Here is a 12,264-nt window from a genome sequence, read left to right on the forward strand (position 1 = left end):
GCTGGGATGCGGGCGGCGGCAGGCAGGCGGTGGCACCCAGAGCCGCGTCGTCGGCCCCAGGTACTTGCTCAGGGTGTCACTGACATCTGCCGCTTCGCCCGCACCGCCCATGTTCTCGTTCGCCCCTTGGTCGACCTCTGACACGTCCCCTTCGCTGCTGCTGGGGCTCACGTCCCTCTTGCGCCGGTCGTATGTCTCCATCATGGCCTGGCCTGCCACCTTGAGCTTGCCCCGTACGCGTCGGTGCACCTCAGCCAGGCTTTCCTGCAGTGCCGCTGCTAAGCCAGAGGTGACGGTGGGCAAGCTCACGTCGGGAGGCAGCCCCGTGGCCAAATCCACCGGTAGCCTGAGCTCCCGGCCGAACACTGAACACAGAAAAATACATGCAATACACATAAATCAGTCTGTCCTCCACCACGTCCTCCACAGTCTCTTCTCGCGCCCCCAAGGGGCTCTGCCTGTCAGCCACGCCGTCGACCAGCCGTCAGTCCTCAGTGGGCTCTTCCACGCCATCCACTCCACATGACGCTCGGGACAGTCGACACCGGCTCCTGGCCTCCACCCTCGGGGCAGGGTGCCCTCGCCCAGCCGTGACTACCTCCCCACGCAGCCATGCTCGAAAACCTCCTGGAAGCAAAGGGCACCATTCCGGTCACCCTCTCCAGCTCCCGTCCGAGGCCACCACGAGCCTTACTGGCCTGCGTCAGGTAGTCGAGGCCCAGCAAGCACGGCTCGTCTCGATCGGCGACGTCCATCGGCCGGCGCTCCACAGCGCTGCCTACGCCGATACGAGCCTCCACTGGCCCTTCCAGCAGCACACACTACCCCGGGTCAGGCCGCGCCGAGCACTCCTCAGCCCCCGGTGTCCACTGTCACGCGTCGTGGCTACAACCGCTAAGCCTCCCACTGGCAACACGCTGGTCGGGCGGCGGCAGCTTACTCAAGGCGGGGCCCGAGGGCGGGAGACGGCTGGAAGTCGACTCCCTTCTCCAGCCCGTCCGCGCTTCCCGCCCGTGCCGCGTCCCTGGACCTGGGACAGGTGCTCAAGCGGTGGCCTGACTGGCCACAGTCCTTACAGCGCGGCTGGAGAGCTACGGGGCTCAGCCGGTCGAGGGAACGCGTCCTTCGCTCCCCCAGGCACCGTCTGCACCTATGCCCCCTCTTGCCACAGCCCCCGCAAGAGCCACGGAGACCCTCCGGGCTCGCCTTCATCGACGCTGCTTTCATCTTCACCTTCGCCATCCGGCCCCGGAAGTCATGGCAGGGCGGGGCGGCCGCCGCTAGGCCGCTGGTCATCGTCAAGGCCCCCAACTCCAAGGCCTTCGTCAGCGCGTCATCGGTCCACGGCAGGGGGTGGGAGTCCTCGCCAGTCTCGTCCCTCAGCGCCCGGCAGTCCTCACAGAAGCGCTGCGTGCCGTCCTTCTTCATATCCCGGACGACTGCTGAGGGCCACGGACTGTCTGTCCGCTCCATCACCCCTTGCGCCGCCAGCCCGTTGACGGCGCGCTGTAGTTCCTCCCGCCTGACCGGCACGACACGTCGGGGCGGGCTCCTGGTGGGCACACTATTTCCCGTGTTGATGTTGTGCTTCACCAACCCCGTGCAGCCCAGATCCAAGTCACCCCTGCTAGACACGTCCGCGTACTGGGCCAGGGTGTGGCGCATTTTCTCCGTCTGCGCCTCCGTCAGGTTAGCGGCGCTCCGGTGCGCCAAATCCTCCAGGAAGTCGGGCAGCGGCCCCACAGCGGCCGACTCCGCACTCCCCGACGCCTCCTCTTGTTGCTCCACCTCTTCACAGGTGCCCAGCTTGGCACCAGCGGGTACTTTCCGAGCCTCGTCGGAGGAGTTAGCCACCAGCACCGTGACTGACTCCTCCCCCGCTCCTTCGAGACTCCCTCCGGCGGCCACACCACCAGGCAGCTGCAGGCCCTCCGTGGACTCCACCGTGCCTTCCGCTGGCATCGCGTCCGACCGGCAACACAGGACCCTAGCCTCCGTCCCCGGGGCAAGGTGCAGTCGCTCCGCCGCGACTACCTCTGCACAGCCGACCTTCGGGAGCAAAGGCGCCTGTCCGCGCAGCCTCTCCAGCTCCCGTCCAAGGTCGGCACAGGCCTCGCCCTGCGGCAGGTAGTCGAGGCCCAGCACGCACGGCTCGTCTCGATCGGCGACGTCCGTCGGCCGGCGCTCCACAGCGCTGCCTACGCCGATACGAGCCTCCACTGGGCCCTCAGACTGCACGCAGTGCCCCGTGACGCCACACAGCCTCTGTGGCGCGTCCTGGAGTCGCGTAGCGGCCAGCATGTCAGGCCGCCCCAAGGTCCTCTCGGCGCCCACCGCCAAGCGGCCTGACTCGTCCACTGAGCCCCGCAGCGCTGTTGTCAGCTGCAGCGCCTTCTCACCCTCGCCCCAGCCCTGGGCAGCAGCTGGCATCTTGAACTGGGCCTCCCATGCCAACTTCCCGTCGGGAGGCCGAGGGGCCGCAGCGGGGAGCGGGCGGACCACGTGGGCTGCAAGCCGGCCGGCATGGCGGAGAGGGAGGCGGTGAGAGAGGCAACGAGGCAGGGTAAATGGGTCCGACTCCAGCACCAACTGGACCCAAAGGAGCGGCTTCGACGGCTCCCCAGCCTCCTGCAGCCTCCACCGGCTCCGCCACGACGCCACCAGGCTTCAGGGGCCCTTGCCAGGGGCCCCACGCGGAGCCCCGCCAGTCCGCCACCCGTGCACCCGCCGCCAGCACACGTGACGCTTCTTGTTCCTCCCTGCACCACGTTGCCACCTCTCGCTGCTGCCATGGGAGAGAGAGTGGACTACGTGACCTGCGAGCCGGCTGGCATGGAGGAGAGGGAGGGGGTGAGGGAGGCAACGAGGCGGGGGCTCCCCAACCTCCTGCGGCAGCTACTGGTTCCGCCACGACGCTACCAGGCTCCAGGAGTCCTTGCCAGGGGCCCCAGATAGGCCCCTGCAGGACCGCCGCCCCGGCGCTTCCTGCCAGAACTGAGCCTTCTTCCTCCGCGTGCGACGGTGCCACCTCTCGCAGCTGCCTCTCCGCCTCCCTCAGGCCTCGGACCTCGCCTTCCTGGGTCCGCACCTCCTCCAGCCGTTCACTCCTCGCGCTGTCGCAGCCCTGGTCGGTGTACTGCTGGGTTTCCACCTTCAGCGACGAGAAACAGCTCTGGAGGATATCGGCAAGATGGCGGGCCTCCTCGTCTGCCCTCTCTTCTGCCCTCTGAGCCTGCTCGCGAGCCCTCTCTTCTGCCCTCTGAGCCTGCTCGCGTGCCCTCTCGTCTGCCCTCTCTTCTGCCCTCTGAGCCTGCTCGCGAGCCCTCTCTTCTGCCCTCTGAGCCTGCTCGCGTGCCCTCTCGTCTGCCCTCTGATCCAAATCCTGCCTCATACTGGCCAGCATGGCAGCGAACAATTCCATCTGGCCCAGCTTCACCTCACCCACGTCAGCCTCGCCCTCGGCCTTGCCCTTCTCCTCACCCTCACGGCGACCATTGGGGGACGCCATGACGACTCGGCGCGCTTCACTGTTCACTTATCCCACTCCTTTGACACCAAGTGTTACGCCACCCCCCCACACACACCATCCACGGGCAGGCAGGCGGCGTGATCCCCACCAGAACAGCCACACGGGCACCAGTCACTCACAGCGGCCCACACAGAACACCGAGGGGAGCAGGAACGGGGCAGGGCACAAAGGATACACGATCAACACTAAGTTCTAGTTTAATGACAGGTTCCTCACACAGTACAGAGTACAGCAACTTTCAAGGGCACAGAACAGCTAGTTAATCAGGCACAGTACAGGGGCACGGCAGACACGCACACACGGATGCACACAGCTCGCGAGCGGAGCAGCTCAACACTCTCTCAAGCCCAGACACGCGTCTTCTCCAACACCCCTCAGCGCCTCCCGCTCGCCACTCTCCACTCTGCCGACTCAGCACTTCCTGCCCGGCGGCCGGAGGCCCCGGGCTCCCCTCTGTCTCTCTTGTCCCAACAAGTAGAGTTGCACCATGCTGAGCTAACATTGCATCATGCTACAATTTCCTCACATTACACATACAATCATTCACATACAGCACATTCGTAACAGTATGAAGACGAGAAAGGAAGTACACAGTATAAGGGAATGGGAAAAAAAAATAATGAATGGGTTACAGGATTATAAGCCCATAAGGGACAAATAGCAGTTAAATGTAAGTTAAACAATTGTCATATGGGTACATTACCTAGAGTAATGGTGTATAAACAAATAAAGACAAGTGCACAAAAAAAAATTCCTAATATCTAAACTCCCGGGAGAATGAGCTATTAACGAAATATAATATGAGAAATAATATATAATAGAAAATACTATCATGATCATGTATTAAATGGTATGGTTATACATACATGGTTTAGTTAAGTTAAAATATGGAAACAAAAAAAAAATGGTGGTATATGGATATATAGGTGTATATAGAAATGGCAAATAGATACATATCACAGAGGACTTGCATGTTATTTAGTTATGGTAAAGAAATTATCCTGTCCTCGGGTTAGGGATAAATGGCATATGAAGATATTTATGCTCAAGGAGAAAAATATATTATAGGACAATGGGAACATGGTCTATGCCGTTGCTGGCTGTAAGGTGCGCTGGAGGATGGCTCGACGCAGGAAGGCGTAGCGGCGGTGGAAGACACAAATGAGTAGGGTAGCTAGGATCACAGTAAGCGTGAGTACTGTAGTCAGTGACGCGAGGATGGGGTATACAGTGTCGGGGCGAAGGTCTGGCCATATGGTGAGAGATGAAATGGGTTGTAGGGTGATGTTTGGTGCAATGAGTTTGGTTAAGGTGTCTCCTAGTGGGTGTAAGGGTTTGAGTTGTAGGGGAGTTGTTGGTGCCGGCAAGTTGAAGGGTTTGAGGTTGTAGGTATGAAAGGTTTGGTTGAGCAATAGATGGTTAGATTGTTTAGTTGTCAGGTTGTGGGATGTGAGACTGCACGCCTCCAAGATGACAAAGGAGCCGTGGACAGCGGTGTTGCTAGGTCGGGATCCAGGGCAAGTGACTGTAAGAGCATTGGAATGATGGAAATAGAAGTACCGCCAGGGTTTCACTCTAAGGTGGAAGATGGTGGTATCCTCGACTGGGGTGAAAACACACAGAGATTCAATTGGGGAGTTTCTAACTAGACCCATCTCACAAGGATAATTGCTGGTAGGCAAAAAGACGTACTGGTAAGCAGGGCAAAGGTACATCTGGAATCGGGTGATATGGCAATCATGAAAGTCAGCTGGAAAAGCAATGTGCATGAAATCTGATGAAACCAAGAGAGTGGTATGAGATGTAGATAGTTGGTAGATGGAAGAATTGACAACTGTAGGGAATGGATGAATGTGATAGATAGTGAACATATCTGGCGACCTAAAGGGTATATGCACCAAGATACCATATGTAGTCACTGTTGCCTCCATGTAGGGATAATAATATTGAACCTGGGTCTCACTGAAAACAGGAGTTAAGCCTTTTTCTGTTCTGGCCCAATCAATGACATGCATAAGTTCGGTAGGGGTGAGAAGGGAAGGGGTTACAACACCATCTAACACGTCTCTGAGCAGTGTAAATGTGTCCTGCAGTGCTAATTTAAAATTTGTGATTGCAAGGTAGACAGCTCTGAGGTTTGCTGCCATTAAAGCCAAATGGTGAGCCAATAAGTACTGGTGTTGGACCTGCTGAAGCTGGGTTATGAGGGATGTGAAGTTGTTGAGGCGGTCTATGATAACTTTTTGAGTCCTAACAACCGTCTCAATAGCTTTGTTTTGGGAACTGAGAACAATGGCCTGGTTATTCAAAATAGTACCCCATTTGTCTAACTGATCGTGAACTTCAGCAACATCGGCTTCTGTAGCTGTACCAATGAGGCCTTTTAACAATCTCCCACCAATGTCGATGAGACCACGCTTGGACCTGGCGTGGGCTACTGGTGTTTTAAGGTAAGTTGAAAAAGGGGTCCATTCTAACAGACTATCAAAGGATTGTTGGATATTTAGGAAAGATAGCATGAGAGTAGAGAAATATGTCAGCGTGAGTGGATGGTTTAGTTTATGAACTGTGTCCGATGTCTGCTGGAGAACCGCTTCCGCTTGCTGGATCTGGCGCCGGAACTGGGGTATATGGAGTCGCTCCAGCTTTTGAAAATCGCATAGGGTAATGCGGACATCGACCACGTCCTCCACCACCATCACGGGGCCGTCTGGCTCCACGATTGCCCCCACACGTAGGTGTTGTTCATATGAGGGCTGCTTCGTGGCATTTGTGGGGAGGACCAGGAGAACACCTCCCAAGACACATAGGCAAGGGAGTAGCATCGCAACTGGTTGAGAGAATAGAAAGTGGTTAGTGGATGGATAAGGTAAAAAAAAGTGTGAGAGAAGAGAAGGGACACTAAGGGATGAAGATGGTTCTCCGTACAAATGCATCAGTTTGCAGATGTGTATGATCTTAGTTTCTTCCTGTAGTCGTTGGTAGTGTCCACCTCAGCTGGGCCTGGAGTATTTGTCGGTGTCGTTAGAGGGTCGTCAGGCGCAGGGGTCGACGCCTCACAGGTTGAGGAAGAAGGTCGGTTAGTGCGTTTGAGGTGGTCTAGGTGTGCAAGCTTTGTTTCCAAGGTAGTCAGGTGGCGGATCTTGACCTTATTCCCCTTGTCGTAGGCCAGTACGCGGTATGGTCCCTCAAAGCGAGGTGCTAGTTTGTTTTTGGGTTCCTGAATTTTTAAATAGACAATGTCCCCTATGACCAATAATTTGTCGGTTGCTGATTTCCATTGTGACGCAGTCATGGCAGCCTTGCTATCCTCGATGTTGGAGGTAACCCGTTTATAGATCTTCTGGAAGTCTGTCCCTCTGACTCGAACGTAGTCATCAAAATTATATATGGGTGTGTCCTCCTTGAGGAGGAATGAGTACGGCAATCGATGGTCCTGGCCAAAAATGACATAGTGAGGTGTGTCACCTATTGATTTATGGAGAGATGAGTTAAGAGAAGCCATTACCTGAGGCATCCATTCGTGCCAAGTTACTGAGACATCACCGACCAGAGAGCGAAGTGTCTGAATGATTTTGCGATTGTGTCGCTCGACCATGCCATTGGAAGCTGGATGATAAGCCATGGTATTTACCTTATCAACTTGGTATTCCCTGCAGATTGCCTCCAAGATTTTATTGTTAAATTCGGTGCCATTATCGGAGATGAGGACTTTAGGGGTGTTATATTTACAAAAGACTTCATCAATGAGAGCTTTAGCCACAGTAGTTGCTTGCTTGTCCACTATGGGAACTAGAACCGAGAAACGACTGAAATGATCAATGGCAACCAATAGGTATTTGTGGCCTTCAGTAGTTTGTGGTAATTTCAATAGGTCAATAGCAATGGTATCCCATGGCTCGAAAGGTATGGGATAGCTTTTGATGGGGACTTGCTGAGTAATGGATCCATAATTTTCTGCACAAGCGTGGCAGTTGTTGATGTAATCAATGATGTCGAGCCGCATACGTGGCCAATAATATAATAAACGGGCTTGCATCAAAGCTCTACTTTTTCCAGGATGTCCTGCATGAGGGGAAGAATGTATGTTATGCAAGATCATAGAGACTAGGCTTTCTGGTACGACGATTTGCGTAACTTCCCTATGCGGACCGTATTTAGTTGTGATGTATGTATTCCTGACGAGGATGCCGTCGTTGAGATCAAAGTCAGTTAAGGGTACAGGTAGCGTTGGCAAGGAATTGGGGTCGCCACTCTGCAGATAGTATAGGATGGGTTGACAGAAGTTATCTGTTTGTTGCGCTGCGCGTATGGAATCATTCAAAGTTGGGTCATGAGTTCGACTTGGGTCATCAAAATGATCTACATCCATGTCCATTATCGCGCCGATATTTCTGGATAGGGCGTCCGCTACATGATTTACTGCTCCAGGGACATGAGCAAATGAGGGATTAAAGTCTTGGACAATGAGGCTCCATCGGGCCAATTTCCCCGTGAGGGTTTTAGTATTGAATAATTCCACCACGGCTGCGTGGTCGGTTCTGACATGGATATTGTAGCCATAAATGATGTCACGAAAATGACGCAATGCCCACACGACCGCAAGGGCCTCAAGGTGGGTAGTACTGTAGTTTGATTCTGCTTTGTTGAGCGTGCGACTTGCATATGCTAGAGGTTGTAATTTATTTATAACATCATATTGCATGAGAGCGGCTCCTAGGCCCTTGCCACAAGCGTCTGTGTACAGGAAAAAGTCTTTTGTGTGGTCTGGGTACGCCAGGACAGGCGGGGATGTTAGTGTTGTTCTAAGGTAATCAAAAGCTTCCTGATGTTCCGCCCCCCATGTAAATGTGGAGTCTTTGCGCAAAAGTTGAGTGAGGGGTCTTGCAACGCGTGAATAGTCCTTGATAAAGGATCGATAGTACCCGGACAGTCCTAGGAAGGAGCGGACAGATTTCACGTCTGTTGGCACAGGATAGTTAAAAATAGCCTTGACTTTGTCATGAGTCGTATGTACACCATTCTGATCTAGTACATGGCCTAAGTATGTGATGCTTGGACGCAAAAAATGACATTTTGGGAAACGCAGAGTTAGACCTGCCTGGTAAAGGCGATTAAATACTTCTTGTAGTAAGGTAATGTGTGAGTCGACATCCTGTGACACTATGATGATGTCATCTATAAAGGCGAAAACCTGTTTGCCAAGGAGGCCATGCAAGACTTTGTTGACTAGCCTTTGGAACGTTAGTGGCGCACCACTAACTCCAAAGGGGAGTTTACGAAACTGCCAGTGACCCGAAGGGGTAGAGAAGGCTGTAAGCGGTTTACTATGCTCATCGAGGTCTATCTGCCAATAGCCACTTGCTAAATCTAAGGTCGTGAAAACCTTGTTGTTGGTGCCCATGCTGCTTAAAATATCCTGCAAGTGAGGTAAGGGGTATCTTTGAGGGTGCGAAACAGCATTTAGTTTCCTGTAGTCTACAACTGGCCGAAATTGGCCGTTTTTCTTCTTCACAAGGAAAATGGGAAAGTTCCAGGGAGAAGTAGTGTGTTCTATGATACCTGATGCTAACATGTCTTTAACTGCAGTATCTAGGATAGCTCTTTGAGAGTGTGGTGTTCTGTATGCAGGCACATAGATGGGGTTGGTATTGGGATCAACCGGTATGGTATGTGTTAAAACATTTGTGGATCCAATAGGATCATCCGGCAGACTGACAATGGAGTGGTATGTCTCTAGTAGGTTGTGCAATTTCTCCCTTGCTTCTGGAAAAGCCAGATCTTCGAGATGAGTAGCTAGATAATCATTTACGTTTTGTTTATGATGATCACTCCGCAAGATCTCAGAGGGGGAGATGATCTCTGATTCCTGTACGCTACCTATGCGTTCAGGTAGAACTTCAAAGTCAACGACGCATGTCCCTTGACGGAACTTGCGTACGTATGGGGAGGAGTTGTGCATTATTAGGAAAGTTTGACCATTTTTATCTACTTTGCAAAGTGCATCCTCCATAGTCATGGCTTTCATCTTCAAGCTCTCACTCATACAGATAGCCTCACATTCATCACTTATACCAGCAAGACGCATTTGAAGCATAGCTGATCCACGTCCTTCTAACGTGACGTCATTCGCCAGAACGCCGTGGACCCTTAAATGCTCTTGCGAAGAGGAAGAAGAAGGAGAGGGAGGTAATGTATTGGAGGATGATGCACTTTGTTCCTTAATAACATGCACTGCTGGAGATGAATTATCAACCAGTGACCGCTGGGCCACGCTAGAAAGATGAGGATATTCTCCCTCGGCGGAGGGAGAAGTGCACAATAATGGCTTTGGGGCCGTGAGTGTCCTAATTGGTGTTTCATGTTGGTAAACACAATCTTCTGCTGGAGCTAGGGATAAGCAGTGTTCCCGCATAGATTGAAGACCCAAAAGAATATCACCTGGGATATTCAAACCATGACACACATGAAAGGTGGCTGTAATCGGGGACAGGGAGTTAGCCAACTGGATAGACAAGGGGGTGTGTCCAACTTCTTTAAATGATGTGTCATCTAGTCCACTTAATTTTAGGCAGGGAGGTTCCAATACCAAGGTTGTCTTTGCGTCATGTAAGGCACGCAATGTTCCGATGTTTATGATATTGGGACATGCCCCTGTGTCCATGAAAACACTAATTTGGTGACCATTACACTGAGCAGGGACAGTCATGGCAAGGGAGGATTGGGGATAAAGAGCGATGCGATGGTGTTTCATGGTAGTGGTTTCAACATCCGTAGGTTGGGTTTCAATGTCAAAATGAGCTGTGGATGTACTTGGTTTGTTTAAAGGTGTGCGGGTTGGGGGTGTTGTATGAATACCACACACCTGGTGTGAATTTGTACCTGAGCCTATGTTATTGCGGGAGACGTGGCGCGCGAGGCTTCCCCCGACGAGGTACCTCCCCGGGGCCTCGCGCGGCAATCCTTGGTGTTATGGCCTGATGTCTTATGGTAGGAACAATATTGATTTGACTGTTGGGTGTTGCTGCCGTACCAGCAATTACGTGTATGGTGTCCTGTGATTCTGCAGTTGTAACAATATTGAGTGTTATAGCCACGCCCGCGACCCCTGCCTCTTTTGTAAGGGCGGCGGCCGCAGGGTGTGGCAGAGCGGTTCCTAGGGGTCTGAGCTCCGGCCGGGGAGCGACTTCGGGGACGCCCCCTCTGAATGTTGACGCCCCTCACCGCTGAGGATGTGGGTTCTGTTGGTGGCTCCCGTCCCGACAGGGGACTGATGTGTTTGAAAAGGGTTCTACCTTTTGGTAGGGGTTCTTCCTTTTGTAACTCTTTGAAGAGTGTCTCCGTGCAATTGAGGAGAAAGATAAAGTATGAGAAAAGGCGGCACACATCCTCAAGGTTCATTTTCTCATCGGTAGTCCACGGGGAGTGACGGAATTGGGTTTCAAACTCTGTGAAGGCTCCACCCGCGACGCCTAAACAGTCATCCACTGCAATATTAGCCTTTATTTTGGGACGGTAGGTAGCCGCTAGGCGGAACAAGACTGACAGGGCACCCTGTTTGCATGTGGAGCCGAAATGGCTGATGAGATTTGCTTTCGCTTCATCATATGTTTCGGCTTTCTTGAATGCGTCACTTTTTATAATGGATTGAGCCCGACAAGGGCCCGTGTGGATGTTGTCGTAAAGGTGGGCCAATTTCTCCTTTTCATTTGTATATTGGAATTTGGTAAAAGCATCCTCTACCCTCTGAAGGTGAGTTAGGAGGTCGGGGCCGGTCTCCTCTGAGCCCGTATATTTTGGATTTTTATCCTCGCCCCTTAAAATGACGTTTCGAGGTTTGTCACTCATGGTTGTGTCACTTTGGTGCTGTTCTGTCTGGGAAGAGGAAGTAGTCTGGGAAGGCTCTTGTGAAAAGTCTGAGGGGAATAGTGCTGGGGGAATAGGTTTTGGATAAGCAGCTCCTGAACGGAGGACTGTGTGATGGGGATTACCAAACGTTAAACCGCTGAAGTCAGAGGATAGAGCCTCTTCCAATTTTCGATCCTGGGACATGGGGAGTTAGACGGGGGAGTCACTTAGCTGCGTCCGATGCATTTGTAAGGAGACCAGAGCAGGATGGTATGGCTGATGTATGGTGAGGGGGGAGACTGGGTCGCAGGAGATGTGGTTTAACTCACTTCTCTCTGCTCTCCGGCACAAGCTGTAATGTAGGGGAGATATTAGGACGTATATAAGGAAAATTATAGGAAGGGAAAATTTAAGTAAGATTAAAGGTAATTTTATAGGAAGATTCGTAGGTAATCCGTAAGGAAATGGTAAGATACCTTGGGTGTGAAGCAGTCGTGAGTTCGCTTGAGGAAAGATTGGTTCGGTACAAGGGCATAAATGACTGGGATCAGCAGATGTGCAGATGGCGACACATATCACTGGGATCAGCAAGACGTGGCTGCCGCAGGCGAAAGAGGGGTAGGGCTGGTGAACGGGGAGGGGAGGAGCGCTGAAGGCGAACGGTATGGATTACAAGAGAGTAGGGATAGGAATTTAAATGTAATCCGTGTAAGGGATTAAGAACAAATGAAGTGGCGATTATATTAGGGTAATTTAGTGGAGAATGGGAGACGAGGGTGAGAATGTTATTTGAAGTGGGGGGTTTCGACGGTACATGTACTAAATATGGAACAACGTTTCGTCTTACTTTAGTGATAGTGCAGGTGACAAACCAAAATTGTGCGGCG

At 52.6% G+C, this 12,264-nt stretch overlaps 1 protein-coding gene across 2 annotated transcripts in view; it reads right to left on the minus strand.

The window, feature by feature from the left end:
- Positions 1-4,587: 4,587 nt before the first annotated feature.
- LOC126994781 (uncharacterized) overlaps positions 4,588-12,264 on the minus strand; it is a 7,985-nt gene continuing 308 nt past the window's right edge. The window contains exons 1-3 of one of the 2 annotated variants that reach the window (XM_050854052.1): positions 11,854-12,264; positions 11,707-11,729; positions 4,588-6,359 (exon numbers count right to left, since the gene is read on the minus strand). The exon at positions 11,854-12,264 is cut by the window's right edge and continues 308 nt beyond it. In XM_050854052.1, coding sequence (XP_050710009.1) covers positions 4,615-6,359; positions 11,707-11,729; positions 11,854-11,912 — 1,827 coding nt within the window. In that variant the 5' untranslated portion in view covers positions 11,913-12,264 and the 3' untranslated portion in view covers positions 4,588-4,614. The remainder of the gene's footprint in view (positions 6,360-11,706; positions 11,730-11,853) is intronic. The other variant, XM_050854053.1, reaches the window with a different exon arrangement.

This window comes from Eriocheir sinensis, unplaced genomic scaffold, assembly GCF_024679095.1.
Source record: "Eriocheir sinensis breed Jianghai 21 unplaced genomic scaffold, ASM2467909v1 Scaffold874, whole genome shotgun sequence".
In the NCBI taxonomy this organism is placed as follows: Eukaryota; Metazoa; Arthropoda; class Malacostraca; order Decapoda; family Varunidae; genus Eriocheir; species Eriocheir sinensis.